Source organism: Xenopus tropicalis, chromosome 6 (genome assembly GCF_000004195.4).
Source record: "Xenopus tropicalis strain Nigerian chromosome 6, UCB_Xtro_10.0, whole genome shotgun sequence".
Lineage (NCBI taxonomy): Eukaryota > Metazoa > Chordata > Amphibia > Anura > Pipidae > Xenopus > Xenopus tropicalis.
The window spans coordinates 151653027-151670141 of NC_030682.2; the positions used below are offsets into that span (position 1 = coordinate 151653027).

At 47.1% G+C, this 17115-nt stretch overlaps 2 protein-coding genes across 2 annotated transcripts; both read left to right on the top strand.

Annotated features, from left to right (window-relative positions):
• Positions 1-2938: 2938 nt before the first annotated feature.
• Positions 2939-6963, top strand: LOC100498231. The gene is made up of 2 exons (XM_002941868.5): positions 2939-3033; positions 5836-6963. Exons 1-2 carry the CDS (start codon positions 2970-2972, stop codon positions 6648-6650), a joined length of 879 nt encoding a protein of 292 aa, XP_002941914.1. The 5' UTR covers positions 2939-2969; the 3' UTR covers positions 6651-6963.
• Positions 6964-14912: 7949 nt separating this feature from the next.
• On the top strand, positions 14913-16223 carry LOC101734100 (proline-rich protein 2-like). Its single transcript, XM_004919250.2, has one exon. The coding sequence runs from the start codon at positions 14913-14915 to the stop codon at positions 16221-16223; it is 1311 nt and encodes a 436-aa protein (XP_004919307.2).
• The last annotated feature ends 892 nt before the right edge of the window (positions 16224-17115 follow it).

Below are 17115 nucleotides of genomic sequence, written 5' to 3' on the forward strand. Positions count from 1 at the left end.
TCATCTATATGGCCACTTATGTGATCATTAATGCCTTGGAATATAAAAGTTAATGTAAAATAAGATAATTCACAAAACAAGATCAACAGATTCAAGCACTGATTCAGTAGAATAGTTTTATCATACTGTATTGTGTCACTGGGGTAACAGTCACCCTGCTATAAATAAATAAACAAATAAGCACTCACCCCAAATCCCCCCCTAACTGGCCTTCAGGCTGGGCCCCCTTAGCCCATAACAAGGTTACAGATATATAGAAACATTGGGGTAACAGCCACCCCGCTATAGTTCCAGGGGTACCCAGGGCACAAATAAGCACTCGCCCCAAATCCCCCCCTAACTGGCCTTCAGGCTGGGCCCCCTTAGCCCATAACAAGGTTACAGATATATAGAAACATTGGGGTAACAGTCACCCTGCTATAGTTCCAGGGGTACCCAGGGCACAAATAAGCACTCACCCCAAATCCCCCCCTAACTGGCCTTCAGGCTGGGCCCCCTTAGCCCATAACAAGGTTACAGATATATAGAAACATTGGGGTAACAGCCACCCCGCTATAGTTCCAGGGGTACCCAGGGCACAAATAAGCACTCGCCCCAAATCCCCCCCTAACTGGCCTTCAGGCTGGGCCCCCTTAGCCCATAACAAGGTTACAGATATATAGAAACATTGGGGTAACAGTCACCCTGCTATAGTTCCAGGGGTACCCAGGGCACAAATAAGCACTCACCCCAAATCCCCCCTAACTGGCCTTCAGGCTGGGCCCCCTTAGCCCATAACAAGGTTACAGATATATAGAAACATTGGGGTAACAGCCACCCCGCTATAGTTCCAGGGGTACCCAGGGCACAAATAAGCACTCGCCCCAAATCCCCCCCTAACTGGCCTTCAGGCTGGGCCCCCTTAGCCCATAACAAGGTTACAGATATATAGAAACATTGGGGTAACAGTCACCCTGCTATAGTTCCAGGGGTACCCAGGGCACAAATAAGCACTCACCCCAAATCCCCCCCTAACTGGCCTTCAGGCTGGGCCCCCTTAGCCCATAACAAGGTTACAGATATATAGAAACATTGGGGTAACAGTCACCCCGCTATAGTTCCAGGGGTACCCAGGGCACAAATAAGCACTCACCCCAAATCCCCCCCTAACTGGCCTTCAGGCTGGGCCCCCTTAGCCCATAACAAGGTTACAGATATATAGAAACATTGGGGTAACAGTCACCCCACTATAGTTCCAGGGGTACCCAGGGCACAAAGTTATGTTCCTGGGCATTAATTAGTATTTAGATAAGATAGGATTCTGCCCAATGACCACAAAGAAAGCAAAAGTCTCCTCTGCAACTTAATGAGAGATAAATTAACACCATGCAAATGAATATGAATCACAATCTTTGCATATAAATACATAATTCCGGTGCCAGAGACATAAGGGCACAGAGAGGGAGACATGAGGGCACAGAGAGGGAGACATAAGGGCACAGAGAGGGAGACATGAGGGCACAGAGAGGGAGACATAAGGGCACAGAGAGGGAGACATAAGGGCACAGAGAGGGAGACATAAGGGCACAGAGAGGGAGACATAAGGGCACAGAGAGGGAGACATAAGGGCACAGAGAGGGAGACATAAGGGCACAGAGAGGGAGACATAAGGGCACAGAGAGGGAGACATAAAGGCACAGAGAGGGAGACATAAGGGCACAGAGAGGGAGACATGAGGGCACAGAGAGGGAGACATGAGGGCACAGAGAGGGAGACATGAGGGCACAGAGAGGGAGACATGAGGGCACAGAGAGGGAGACATAAGGGCACACAGAGGGAGACATGAGGGCACAGAGAGGGAGACATAAGGGCACAGAGAGGGAGACATAAGGGCACAGAGAGGGATCATAAGGGCACAGAGAGGGAGACATAAGGGCACAGAGAGGGAGACATGAGGGCACAGAGAGGGAGACATAAGGGCACAGAGAGGGAGACATAAGGGCACAGAGAGGGATCATAAGGGCACAGAGAGGGAGACATAAGGGCACAGAGAGGGAGACATGAGGGCACAGAGAGGGAGACATAAGGGCACAGAGAGGGAGACATAAGGGCACAGAGAGGGAGACATAAGGGCACAGAGAGGGAGACATAAGGGCACAGAGAGAGAGACATAAGGGCACAGAGAGGGAGACATAAGGGCACAGAGAGGGAGACATGAGGGCACAGAGAGGGAGACATAAGGGCACAGAGAGGGAGACATGAGGGCACAGAGAGGGAGACATGAGGGCACAGAGAGGGAGACATAAGGGCACAGAGAGGGAGACATAAGGGCACAGAGAGGGAGACATGAGGGCACAGAGTGGGAGATATGAGGGCACAGAGAGGGAGACATGAGGGCACAGAGAGGGAGACATGAGGGCACAGAGAGGGAGACATGAGGGCACAGAGAGGGAGACATGAGGGCACAGAGAGGGAGACATGAGGGCACAGAGAGGGAGACATAAGGGCACAGAGAGGGAGACATGAGGGCACAGAGAGGGAGACATAAGGGCACAGAGAGGGAGACATAAGGGCACAGAGAGGGAGACATGAGGGCACAGAGAGGGAGACATAAGGGCACAGAGAGGGAGACATGAGGGCACAGAGAGGGAGACATAAGGGCACAGAGAGGGAGACATGAGGGCACAGAGAGGGAGACATGAGGGCACAGAGAGGGAGACATGAGGGCACAGAGAGGGAGACATGAGGGCACAGAGAGGGAGACATAAGGGCACAGAGAGGGAGACATAAGGGCACAGAGAGGGAGACATGAGGGCACAGAGAGGGAGACATAAGGGCACAGAGAGAGAGACATAAGGGCACAGAGAGGAGGAGAGGGAGAGACAATATGCAGCTGAGGGACTGCCTCCCATTGTCAGGAACCATTTGGGCTCAGTCGGAGCCAAGGGGTCGGAACACAAGCAGCAGCTTTGGCTTCTCTCTCCCTTACAATGAGTCCGGTTCTGGTATCACTGGGTCTCCCGTGCCTCCTGCTCTTCATTTTACCCCCAATGGGTGAGTGGCTTTTACAGAAGCTGTTGCTATGGCTAATAATGCCCTGTATATATATATATATTACATAGAGACTGGCATCAAACCCCTTCCCCTGGAAATAGTTATATAGTTGTCTGGGCTCCATATGGGGCTGTGAATACTTTTAATGGATTGAAATAAATGTAATATTTTTATTGAGCAGCAAAGGAGACTATAATATTAATAAAGCTGAACTGAAATCAGGGAGGAATTTTCCTTCTTTCAGGCAAATTGGAGGCCAATTGTTGCCAACAAAACAAACAAATCACATAACCGCCCAAAAATACCTGCATTTGTATCTCTGGGCAACGTTTTGGGTCTTTCGGCAAAGACACTTCTCAGAATTGTCTACGGCAGGGTAATGACTGGTGTTTTGTAGCCGCAACAAGTAGCAAGTAGCACCGTGTGTCATTGCCCATAGATTTCTTTATTAGTTATTAGTTGGGTTAGTCACTTGGGTTGGACTGGGCCACTGGGGCACTGGGTAAAAACCCAGTTGGGTTCTGTGTCCATATAAAGGCACAAGGCTGCAGGCTGAGTTATACAGGGAACTCTGAGTATCACTCATGTATTATAAGGGATAATGTACCCCCTACTGTAAATGATAAGGATATTAGCAGTCACTGAGGGGTTCTGTGCCCCCCATATAAAGGCACAAGGCTGCAGGCTGAGTTATACAGGGAACTCTGAGTATCACTCATGTATTATAAGGGATAATGTACCCCCTACTGTAAATGATAAGGATATTAGCAGTCACTGAGGGGTTCTGTGCCCCCCATATAAAGGCACAAGGCTGCAGGCTGAGTTATACAGGGAACTCTGAGTATCACTCATGTATTATAAGGGATAATGTACCCCCTACTGTAAATGATAAGGATATTAGCAGTCACTGAGGGGTCCTGTGCCCCCCATATAAAGGCACAAGGCTGCAGGCTGAGTTATACAGGGAACTCTGAGTATCACTCATGTATTATAAGGGATAATGTACCCCCTACTGTAAATGATAAGGATATTAGCAGTCACTGAGGGGTTCTGTGCCCATATAAAGGCACAAGGCTGCAGGCTGAGTTATACAGGGAACTCTGAGTATCACTCATGTATTATAAGGGATAATGTACCCCCTACTGTAAATGATAAGGATATTAGCAGTCACTGAGGGGTTCTGTGCCCATATAAAGGCACAAGGCTGCAGGCTGAGTTATACAGGGAACTCTGAGTATCACTCATGTATTATAAGGGATAATGTACCCCCTACTGTAAATGATAAGGATATTAGCAGTCACTGAGGGGTTCTGTGCCCCCCATATAAAGGCACAAGGCTGCAGGCTGAGTTATACAGGGAACTCTGAGTATCACTCATGTATTATAAGGGATAATGTACCCCCTACTGTAAATGATAAGGATATTAGCAGTCACTGAGGGGTTCTGTGCCCCCCATATAAAGGCACAAGGCTGCAGGCTGAGTTATACAGGGAACTCTGAGTATCACTCATGTATTATAAGGGATAATGTACCCCCTACTGTAAATGATAAGGATATTAGCAGTCACTGAGGGGTTCTGTGCCCCCCATATAAAGGCACAAGGCTGCAGGCTGAGTTATACAGGGAACTCTGAGTATCACTCATGTATTATAAGGGATAATGTACCCCCTACTGTAAATGATAAGGATATTAGCAGTCACTGAGGGGTTCTGTGCCCCCCATATAAAGGCACAAGGCTGCAGGCTGAGTTATACAGGGAACTCTGAGTATCACTCATGTATTATAAGGGATAATGTACCCCCTACTGTAAATGATAAGGATATTAGCAGTCACTGAGGGGTTCTGTGCCCCCCATATAAAGGCACAAGGCTGCAGGCTGAGTTTTCATAGAATAATAACAAACACTGTTTGTAAAAATATGGTAAGAAAAAATGGAAACCCCTAAACTAATTGACAGTGCAAGTAAAGCCCCCAAAAGCTTAAAAGGAACTAGCAAGCCCCCCTAAAATAACAGAGGGTAACAATAGCTACAATATTCCCTCCTATTTACCTTTCTTTCTGGAATCAAAACCACTAGCCCAAAGGTTTTATGTAGAAAGTATAAGGTTCCTATTTGTGCAGGGAAGCGCCCATTGAGAAGGCAGGGGCGGAACTACAGAGTAAGCTGTAGGGGGGCCCAGGTGTGTGAGGGGCCCAATACGGCCCTAATTAGGGGGCAATTCCAATATATATCCTGGTAGTATAGGTCAACTTACCAATGTTTTGGGGCCCTAAATGGAATTTGCTGCGGGCACATTAACATCTAGTTACGCCACTGTGAGAATGGAAAACATACACAGTCCCCTCGCCGAAATTGTATTTCATGAGTTTGGATGCAATTAGACACACAGGGGCAAATTTATTAAAATTCAAATTTGTACAGTTAGACTTTTTTTAGTGCGAATAAACTCAAATGTTTTCTTATTTATTGAACAATTTGAACGAATCAAATAAAACCATGTTTTGAATTCGTATTCTACTCACCATTTACTCTCCCATCCATTTTGCCTAGGATAACTCCCATAGACTTGTACAGGAACTTGTGAGCTTTTAGATGCCGAAGTTTCACTTCAAGTTTTTGAAATTCGAATTTCTGAGTTCTATCACAAAAAAATGTTTAAATTGTGGAAAAAAAATTGAACTTGAACACTGATAAATGAGCCCTTTACTGTGCGACAAACGGACCTACACCGTTTGGGTATTAATATTTACTTGTGTAACTCATCGATATATTTTTGTCTACCACCATCATTCCTATGACAGATCGGGGAGCAAACGGGCAGCCGGACCTTCCCACTACAAAGAACCACAACTTGGACGATCAGGTACCATATTGCCAGAAACTGTTGGAGAAAGTGTTTGGAGTTGATGTTATAAAGGAGGTGCTGGCAGTCAACGCAGCTGCTACTCCAATGCCAGAAGTCAAAAACTTTGATCCACAAATTGGTGTAAAGAAACTTCCAAGTCTGAAAGCAGCCAAAACAGAAGAAGGAAACACACTGGAGTCCAACGGGGAGGCAAACTCAGTCAGTGAGGAAAATAATGTGTCGCTGAGCACAGAGCCTACAGTCAAGGGGAAGGAAGATCCGGAGTGGGGCTTTCTTGATAGGAAAAAGCCAAAGAATTACGAACAAATGGACATTAATAAGCTCTTGATGCCCAACAGTCATAAACACAAACATCCCCCAAAAGTGACCACAAAACCCACCCAAAACAAATTTCCAAATACTACAACAGCTTCTGCTACCACTACCAGTGCTACTTCCCCCGCACTTCCACCAGTAGAAGAAAGTACAGTAGAAGAAAGTCCTACATTCACCGAGGCATTACAGAACCAAGAAACCCCTGAACCGATTGAGGTTAATACGCCAAGCCCAGGGGAAGGATCCGTGAACCAGCAAGCGCAAAATGCCAGAGGCGTTGCGGAAACTTGTCAGCCATTACAGGAAGAGTCTCTCTGTTTCAACGACGAACTTCTGCATAAAATTGAAGAGAAGATCAAGGATATTGTTAATCAAGCGCTGAGTGAAATTATGAGTGAAGTGTATGCCTCCGGCCAACGTAGGTGTCCAACCTAATAGCAACCATTGGCCTGAGTGGAAGAGATACAGTACCTACATAGTAACATAGTAACATAGTAAGTTGGGTTGAAAAAAAGACATACGTCCATCACGTTCAACCATAATGCCTATATATAACCTGCTTGACTGCTAGCTGATCCAGATCCAACTACGCAATGTACAGTAATTGTAAGCAAGGCGGCCATAGATGGAGTAATTACAATCCAAAAGGGTCAACATGTAGAATAGTGAGGAAACCATAAGTCTTTCATAGAATCCAAATGATTTCAATAAGTGGAACTCAATAAACAGTAGTAAAGTTTTATCCAAATATCTGTGTGCTTGGTGTCTAGATCAACTGAATCTCATAATAATCAATGTTATATTCCGTCCTACTTTTCCCTCTATATTCCCTATATTTTCTCAAGATTCTCTGTGTTCTTTCCCAGGATGCAGTGGGTCAGTACTTTGCTACACCCAGCACCCAGCACAGCCAGCAAGCATTCCAAGCCATTCCTAATGTGATGATAGTACTGAGGGTACCAATGGGGTTTTGGTACTACCCATAGTGCAGAACCCTTAAACTACTAACAGGCATGGACCTATACTAACCAAGCTGAGACCGTAAACCCTAATTACATATTAGAATCAGCTTTTTCCTAATCCACCGAATCCATTAGTACCTTACCAGAGAAAAAAAGTAGTGGACTGTCTAAAACTAAGCTAAGCTCCCCAAGTACTTGTGGGTATATGGGTACCAAGTGGTGGGTCTTGAGCTAAATCTTCTGAAATATTGCAATGTAAGTACTGTAAACCTGTCTCCTCTATTGTAATATACTATTCTCCCCTGTAACCAACATTTTGCTGTGCACCCACAATCTAAACCAGAATCGTCAGACTGAAGTTTATGGGATTGGTCTTTGCAAGTGAAGCAATCAGTTTCTCATTTTTAACAATTCATATTTACTTTCATATATCTAGAAGTATCTGTGCTTAGTGTTTTTACTATTCTTTTCTAAAGGAACAAAGATGCTCTTGTATTATTTTAAAGGGGAAGGAAAGGTACAAACTCAGTCACTTTATCAGCCATAAGCACTCACAGCTGCACTGAGTCCTCTATCAAAAGATTTGTTGTCTCTGTTTTCTTGTGCCAGAGACACGCAGCTCTCTCCCCTCCCCTGCTCCCCCCTCCCTCAAAAATTCTAAGAACTCACTCCCCCCCCCTTAGGAATGTGGATCTGAGCCAATCAGCAGGAAGCTGACTCATAGGGGCACATTTACTAATCCACGAACGTCCTAAAAGCGTCCGAATGCATTTTTTTTGTAATGATCGGTATTTTGCGACTTTTTCGCGAATTTTTTGAGCGCTCAATACGAAAAAGTCACGACAATTCGCAAAAGTCGTAATGGCTATGCAAAAGTCGCGACAATTCACGAAAGTCGTAATGGCTATGCAAAAGTCGCGACAATTCACGAAAGTCATAATGGCTATGAAAAAGTCGCGACAATTCACGAAAGTCGTAATGGCTATGAAAAAGTCGCGACAATTCACGCAAGTCGTAACGGCTACGAAAAAGTTGCGACGGTGACGAAAAAATCGCAAAAAATACGGAAAAGTCGCAAAATGTTCGTTTCCAATCCGATTTTTTCCCGTTCGGGATTCGGATTCGTGGATTAGTAAATCAGCCCCATAGTCTTACTAACTGAGCATGTTCAGGGGTCTTGGTCTCGGTGCAGGAGCAAGGCATTATGGGAACTTTCTTTATACAGATCAGCGTTTTTTTTCCTATGAGGCTTCTGATCATCTGAACAGGTGAAATATGGGGAGACTACTGGGCACTATTGAGAGAACTGAAGGTATGCCTGCAGCTTGGGATTAACTCTTTACTAGCCTCTCCTTCTCCTTTAAAGGACAACCATTCGCGTGTCCCTATTTAAAAAAATTAAATGTGAATAAAGGGTTTTTTTTGTTTGGAAAAATGAATTTTAAACAATGGCCAAAGTAGGCAAAATTGCTGCTTCCGGTAAAAAGAGTCTGACTTTTTATCAAATCAGAGAATTTAGTAATGAAACCACTGAGCTGCAGTGATGGGCGGATCTGTCCCATTTCGCTTCGCCAATAGGTGACTTTTTCATGAGTGACAATTTTTATGCGTGACAAATTTTTACACGGTAACATTCAGGGGCAGATTCATCAAAGTACGAGTTCGAATCCCGTAAAATTTGGATTGGATACGATAATTTATGATGATCGGAAGTGTCACAAAAATGCTTACGTATATCGTATTGGCGATCCGAAAGTCAAAAATGTTTGTATCCGAACGATCGTAAACGGTTGGAAAACCTTTCCGACTTTGATCCTTCTGTGATTTTGGAAGCCTCCCATAGGGCTCAATGGCACTCTGCAGCTCCAACCCGGCCCAAGGAAAGTCTCCCATAGGGCTCAATGGCACTCTGAAGCTCCAACCCGGCCCAAGGAAAGTCTCCCATAGGGCTCAATGGCACTCTGAAGCTCCAACCCAGCCCAAGGAAAGTCTCCCATAGGGCTCAATGGCACTCTGAAGCTCCAACCCGGCCCAAGGAAAGTCTCCCATAGGGCTCAATGGCACTCTGCAGCTCCAACCCGGCCCAAGGAAAGTCTCCCATAGGACTCAATGGCACTCTGCAGCTCCAACCCGGCCCAAGGAAAGTCTCCCATAGGGCTCAATGGCACTCTGCAGCTCCAACCTGGCCCAAGGAAAGTCTCCCATAGGGCTCAATGGCACTCTGCAGCTCCAACCCGGCCCAAGGAAAGTCTCCCATAGGGCTCAATGGCACTCTGCAGCTCCAACCCGGCCCAAGGAAAGTCTCCCATAGGGCTCAATGGCACTCTGCAGCTCCAACCCGGCCCAAGGAAAGTCTCCCATAGGGCTCAATGGCACTCTGCAGCTCCAACCCGGCCCAAGGAAAGTCTCCCATAGGGCTCAATGGCACTCTGCAGCTCCAACCCGGCCCAAGGAAAGTCTCCCATAGTGCTCAATTGCATTCTGCAGCTCCAACCCGGCCCAAGGAAAGTCTCCCATAGGGCTCAATGGCACTCTGTAGCTCCAACCTGGCCCAAGGAAAGTCTCCCATAGGGCTCAATGGCACTCTGCAGCTCCAACCTGGCCCAAGGAAAGTCTCCCATAGGGCTCAATGGCACTCTGCAGCTCCAACCCGGCCCAAGGAAAGTCTCCCATAGGGCTCAGTGGCACTCTGCAGCTCCAACCCGGCCCAAGGAAAGTCTCCCATAGGGCTCAATGGCACTCTGCAGCTCCAACCCGGCCCAAGGAAAGTCTCCCATAGGGCTCAATGGCACTCTGCAGCTCCAACCCGGCCTCTGCGGCTTATTTGTGTCGGTGACATTTTTTGTCTTGGCAAATTTTTTGCCGCAGTTTCACGAAACAATTCTCTGGTGCCGAGATGCGGTTCGCTGCGAATCCATGCCTGGTTAAAAAAACCGCTCATGACTACTGTGTTGATTACATACAAGAAATTCTAATATGTAATGCTGCACACCTACAAAATCTATTCAATATAGTGGGTGCTCACTGCAGGGGTCCCCAAATAATAAAAAACTTCGTTTTACATATCAAAAAACCCAACGCGTTTCGACCCCAATTCAAAAGGAGGGGGGGGTCTTTGTCAAGGACACATATAAAAAGCCTGCTTTTTATATGTGCCCCTGACGAAGACCCCCCCCCCCTCCTTTTGAATGGGCGTCGAAATGCGTTGGGTTTTTTGATATGTAAAATGAAGTTTGTAATTTTTTATTATTTGGATGTGCCCTGCTCCTCTCTTATGATTACATACAAGAGACTGTGTAGCTACTATAGGTTCCTAATTTCCTTAGGGACTTCAGCTGTTCCAATTTCGATATCTAAGGCTGACGGCAACTTTTTGACGAACGCAACATTTTTTTTTTTTTATGAGCGTCATTTTTGCGTTTCACAAATGTTTCGCCAGGACAGATTCGCTCATCACTATGTAACATTTATATCACGGTATCCTCGCTAGATGAATTGTGTAACTGAGCAACAATGCATTTTTTAATGATATTTTAGGGAATTTTATTATTATTTGGGGGAAGTGCAATATCCTTCAGGTGACATAATGTTCTAGGGGGCATTTATTAACTGCAACTTTTTCTGGTCAGGCTTTTTGACGCCAACTGAAATCTGTTGAGATCACGAAGAAGCCAATGACAGATTTCCTTTTTACAGTTGGAAGATCTTTCTTTGCTTTGTTTTTTTTTAAACTGGCTTTTGCGCAACAAGTCAAAAAAGACTCAGTTTTCATGACTTTTCCACAAATTTTTATCGTTCGTGCCAGTTGCGTAACTACTCTGTGTTGGGCCCCCCTGCAAAAATATCTTCAGAGGGGCAAACTCACCCGGCTCCCCCTGTCCCCTGGGCTCTATATGATACAACTACATATCGTTAAAGAAAGTGATTATGGATTGATAAGTGAAAAATGCTAAATTTTTTTGAATCAGGGAATTTGTTTATAAGGAGGGCAATTATTTTATGATGAATTCAAAATATACAGAGAGCCTTTTGGTTTCTCATTTTATTTCTTTGTAAGATAATTAATTTATTTCTGAAGTTCAACTTATATTAAATATGTACATTTTTCTTTCGTATATATTATAAGGAATACAGAGAATAGCGACGAGCGCATTTTTTTGGGCAGGCGCGGATTCTTGGCAAAATTACGCATTTCACAAAACTGTGGACGAAAATTCACCATGAAAAAAAAAATTGCAGAGACAAAAAAGTTGGCAAGAAAAAATGTCGCCGAGACAAAAAAGTCGCCACAAAAAAAAAAAACTTTAATACATTTGGGGGCTGATTTACTTATCCACGAATCCGAATGAGAAAAATTTGGATTGGAAAACGTACATTTTGCGATTTTTTCATCGCCGTTGCGACTTTTTTGTAGCCGTTACAACTTGTGCGAATTGTCGCGACTTTTTCATAGCCATTATGACTTTCGTGAATTGTCGCGACTTTTTCATGGCCATAATGACTTTCGTGAATTGTCGCGACTTTTTCATAGCCATTACGACTTTCACGAATTGTCGCAACTTTTTCGTATTGAGCGCTTGAAAAATTTGCGACAATTCGTGAAAAAGTCGCAAAATACCGATCATTACGAAAAAAACGCATTCGGACGCTTTTCCGACGTTCGTGGATTAGAAAATGTGCCCCTTGGAGTGAGAAAAAAAGTTGCACGCGAAAAATTGACGCACATAAAAAGTTGCCTATTGACTTCAATGCATTTCACAAATTTTTCACCGTTTTGCATTTTTTTTACCAGTTTCATTAATTTTTGGGTGAATCGAAACGGGACAGATTTGCTCATTACTAATAGAGAATTGAATATTGGAAAATACATTTTGGGTCTCAAAATAGATGGAGTCAATTTCATGTTACTAGTCACAATAGTACAAGCTAGAACCCTATATTTATTCTGCAGAAAGCTTTTCCATTCCTGAGTAACAGCCCTAAAAGATCCCTCTGTTTGTTTAAGATAGCAGCTGCCATTTTAGCTTGGTCTCAGTAGCTTCCTGCTGCAGCTCTAGCTCAGTGGTTCCCAACCTTCCTGATGCCGTGACCCTTTAATACAGTTCCTCATGTTGTGGTGACCCCCAACCATAAAATTACTTCTAAGACCATTGGAAATATGTGTTTTCCGATGGTCTTCTGTGACCCCTGTGAAAGGGTCGTCCGACCCCCACAGGTTGAGAACCGCTGGTCTAGCTGGTAGCAAATTCTGATGGGTGGGGGAGCGAATTCTGATGGGAGGGGGAGTGAATTCTGATGGGAGGGGGAGCGATCTCTGATGGGAGGGGGAGTGAATTCTGATAGGAGGGAGGGGGAGTGAATTCTGAGGGGAGGGGGAGCGAATTCTGAGGGGAGGGGGAGTGAAATCTGATGGGAGGGGGAGCGAATTCTGAGGGGAGGGGGAGCGAATTCTGAGGGGAGGGGGAGCAGAAGAAGGGAGGAGAGAGGAGCAAACTGAGCAGACTCGTGCCCGTGCCCTGAAGGATATATCTGAGAGCAGGAAATCTGACACAGAAGAACATGTGACACAAAAGAAGACAAGAAATCCTGTGTTTCCTTTGATAGAGGACTCAGTGCAGCTGTGAGTGCTTATGGCTGTATTTACATAGAGCTTTCTGATAAACCTACTGAGTTTGTACCTTTCCTTCTCCTTTACATTATGGAAGACACTGAATTTTCAAAACATAAATCTGAAAGTTGACAATAGATAAACCACCAAATAAACTGTTCCAGTTGAAACAGACCCCGCCCCCCCCAGTCTTGAAATAAGCAAAAAAAACAAAAAAAAGAAACATTCGGTATCTAAAATAATTATTGTAAATAAATAAAGCATGGAGAAGAGGAAGAGGAACTGAAAGCTTTTGGGACAAGAGTCTGTAATGTACAGGGACACATCCAAAATCCATTCACCCCTCAGATGGGTTGTGGATCAGTTACGGTGGCCCTAAAGCCCCAAATGCACCAATGCCTTCGCCACCCTTCCCTTCCCAGTGTGAATTAGCTTCCTTTCAATATCTAATCCATTCTGTTATTTTCATTCAGTGTAAAATGAAAACATTACATTGGGTCAGGGAAGAAATCATCAATATCTCCTCAAAGGTTTCCTGGTCAACTAATTACCTTTTTTTTTTTTAAAGGAAACTATACCCCCAAACGTTGTAGATCTGTATTAATATATATTGCATAAACAGCTCATAGGTAAAACCCTGCTTCATCTAAATAAACCATTTTCATATAAATATACTTATTTAGCAGTATGTGCCATTGGGTAATCCTAAATAGGAAACTGCCATTTTAAGTACTAAGCCCCGCCCCCTGGGATCATAGGAGTCACAGTGCACACAAACAAGCCAAGGCACACATACATGCTAGGCCCCATCAGCCAATGAATGGGCAGAGTTCTGCCTTTTGCTCCCACACTACTTCCTGTTACAATTGGAGCTGCATCACTTCCTGTCAGCTGATCTCTGAGGGGGCACCCAGCCCATCACTAAATGGCGGCTCAAGGGAAAGGATGTAAAAGGGCAATATTTACTGATATATATATTCCAGTTTGGGGAGACTCTTTAACATAATATAATAATGGTAAATGTTTCTAATTTGCTAATGAATCTAATTACACATAAACAAGAGAGGGGGAATGAGTGATTCATTGGGGGTGGGGAGGAAAGGGGATCTCGCCATCAGCATAGGAAGGGGTTCCTTACTGTAAGGGCAGTCAGGTTATTGGATTCCCTACCAAGAGAGGGGGAATGAGTGATACATTGGGGGTGGGGAGGAAAGGAGATCTCACCATCAGCATAGGAAGGGGTTCCTTACTGTAAGGGCAGTCAGGTTATGGGATTCCCTACCCAGAGAGGGGGAATGAGTGATACATTGGGGGTGGGGAGGAAAGGGGATCTCACCATCAGCATAGGAAGGGGTTCCTTACTGTAAGGGCAGTCAGGTTATTGGATTCCCTACCAAGAGAGGGGGAATGAGTGATACATTGGGGGTGGGAGGAAAGGAGATCTCACCATCAGCATAGGAAGGGGTTCCTTACTGTAAGGGCAGTCAGGTTATGGGATTCCCTACCCAGAGAGGGGGAATGAGTGATACATTGGGGGTGGGGAGGAAAGGGGATCTCACCATCAGCATAGGAAGGGGTTCCTTACTGTAAGGGCAGTCAGGTTATGGGGTTCCCTACCAAGAGAGGGGGAATGAGTGATTCATTGGGGGTGGGGAGGAAAGGGGATCTCACCATCAGCATAGGAAGGGGTTACTTACTGTAAGGGCAGTCAGGTTATGGGGTTCCCTACCAAGAGAGGGGGAATGAGTGATACATTGGGGGTGGGGAGGAAAGGAGATCTCACCATCAGCATAGGAAGGGGTTCCTTACTGTAAGGGCAGTCAGGTTATGGGGTTCCCTACCAAGAGAGGGGGAATGAGTGATACATTGGGGGTGGGGAGGAAAGGGGATCTCACCATCAGCATAGGAAGGGGTTCTTTACTGTAAGGGCAGTTGGCATTTAAATCCCCTTGGAAAAGATGAGCTGTTCATTTTCAGTGCCTGTGAGTGTGTGACTGTGACAGGAAATAACCCACTCATACTCACTGAGTGTCTGGCTGTGAGTGTGGGATAAAGGGAGGCACTCAGACAATCTCTGCCGGTAACACACAGCATCCCCAGAAATTCCGCCACTGAGTCCGGGCCTGAATGCACAGTTGCTACTTCAAGCACCAAGGCCCACCCCGCACTATCCCAGAGGGCACCAAGGCCCACCCCGCACTATCCCAGAGGGCACCAAGGCCCACCCCGCACTATCCCAGAGGGCACCAAGGCCCACCCCGCACTATCCCAGAGGGCACCAAGGCCCACCCCGCACTATCCCAGAGGGCACCAAGGCCCACCCCGCACTATCCCAGAGGGCACCAAGGCCCACCCCGCACTATCCCAGAGGGCACCAAGGCCCACCCCGCACTATCCCAGAGGGCACCAAGGCCCACCCCGCACTATCCCAGAGGGCACCAAGGCCCACCTTGCACTATCCCAGAGGGCACCAAGGCCCACCCCGCACTATCCCAGAGGGCACCAAGGCCCACCCCGCACTATCCCAGAGGGCACCAAGGCCCACCTTGCACTATCCCAGAGGGCACCAAGGCCCACCCCGCACTATCCCAGAGGGCACCAAGGCCCACCCTGCGCTATCCCAGAGGCACCAAGGCCCACCCCGCGCTATCCCAGAGGGCACCAAGGCCCACCCCGCACTATCCCAGAGGGCACCAAGGCCCACCCTGCACTATCCCAGAGGGCACCAAGGCCCACCCTGCACTATCCCAGAGGGCACCAAGGCCCACCCCGCACTATCCCAGAGGGCACAAAGGCCCACCCCGCACTATCCCAGAGGGCACCAAGGCCCACCTTGCACTATCCCAGAGGGCACCAAGGCCCACCCCGCACTATCCCAGAGGGCACCAAGGCCCACCCCGCACTATCCCAGAGGGCACCAAGGCCCACCCCGCACTATCCCAGAGAGCACCAAGGCCCACCCCGCACTATCCCAGAGGGCACCAAGGCCCACCCCGCACTATCCCAGAGGGCACCAAGGCCCACCCCGCACTATCCCAGAGGGCACCAAGCCCCACCCCGCACTATCCCAGAGGGCACCAAGGCCCACCCCGCACTATCCCAGAGGGCACCAAGCCCCACCCCGCACTATCCCAGAGGGCACCAAGGCCCACCCCGCACTATCCCAGAGGGCACCAAGGCCCACCCCGCACTATCCCAGAGGGCACCAAGGCCCACCCCGCACTATCCCAGAGGGCACCAAGGCCCACCCTGCACTATCCCAGAGGGCACCAAGGCCCACCCCGCACTATCCCAGAGGGCACCAAGCCCCACCCCGCACTATCCCAGAGGGCACCAAGGCCCACCCCGCACTATCCCAGAGGGCACCAAGGCCCACCCTGCACTATCCCAGAGGGCATTAAGGCCCACCCTGCGCTATCCCAGATAATTAAAGGGTAAATTCAGTCCCTAGGGAGATGCATACAGAGATCCAAGCTGAACTGTTCCTGAGCCCCCCCCCCCCCTGCCCCTAATGCCTAGCGCCCCCTATTACCAGGGCAACACAATGACTCGCTGCCTGGTTACGTCCCTCACAGGGGCAGGAAATGTCACCCCCAACTAACAAAGTGGCGCTTGCAGCACAAATACAGGGAGGCTCTTACCCCTAAATACTGATTTGCCCTGAGGTGAAATGGCAGCTGGAACCTCAATGCACAATATAATAATAATAATTCTATATATTACTGTGCTGCCACTTAGTTATGTTAGAGTAACCCCCTCAGTGCCAGACTGGGTCTCACATGGGGATAAAGTGGGAATGAAATTGCTGCTTTAATCCATTTTATTTCTCTCACACGTCATTGCGCCACAGAAACAAACCATTAAATCAGGAACGCGGCACATTTACTTCATGAACTACAACTCCCAGAATTCCATCCCGCATGGCAACTAGAAGAGGCATTCTGGGAGTTGTAGTTCTTTACGCAGAGAACAAAGGGCTGATGTCTTCCAGGACACTAGGGGGCGCTGTGATGTAGGAGCCCCGCTGCCTGGATCCGCAGTCCCTCCTCTCAGCTCTGTGATTATTGGCTATAAAAACCCTCCCAGAAAGCAGCGGGAGTTTATTTGCAACGGGGAGAACTGGGGTGGGGGGCAGAAACGCTATTGAATTGAATTGAATTGGGCTGGGGGGGAGAGACGCAATTGATTTGAATTGGGCTGGGGGGGGGAGAGACGCAATTGAATTGAATTGAATTGAATTGGGCTGGGGGGGGCAGAAACGCTATTGAATTGAATTGGGCTGGGGGGGAGAGACGCTATTGATTTGAATTGGGCTGGGGGGGGGAGAGAC

Bases quoted from the DNA above. Each gene is read 5' to 3' on its own strand.
- LOC100498231 (XM_002941868.5), top strand. From the start codon at position 2,970: ATGAGTCCGGTTCTGGTATCACTGGGTCTCCCGTGCCTCCTGCTCTTC. The intron at 3,034-5,835 runs GTGAGTGGCTTT...TTCCTATGACAG, and splicing joins CTTCATTTTACCCCCAATGG to ATCGGGGAGCAAACGGGCAG.
- LOC101734100 (XM_004919250.2), top strand. From the start codon at position 14,913: ATGCACAGTTGCTACTTCAAGCACCAAGGCCCACCCCGCACTATCCCA.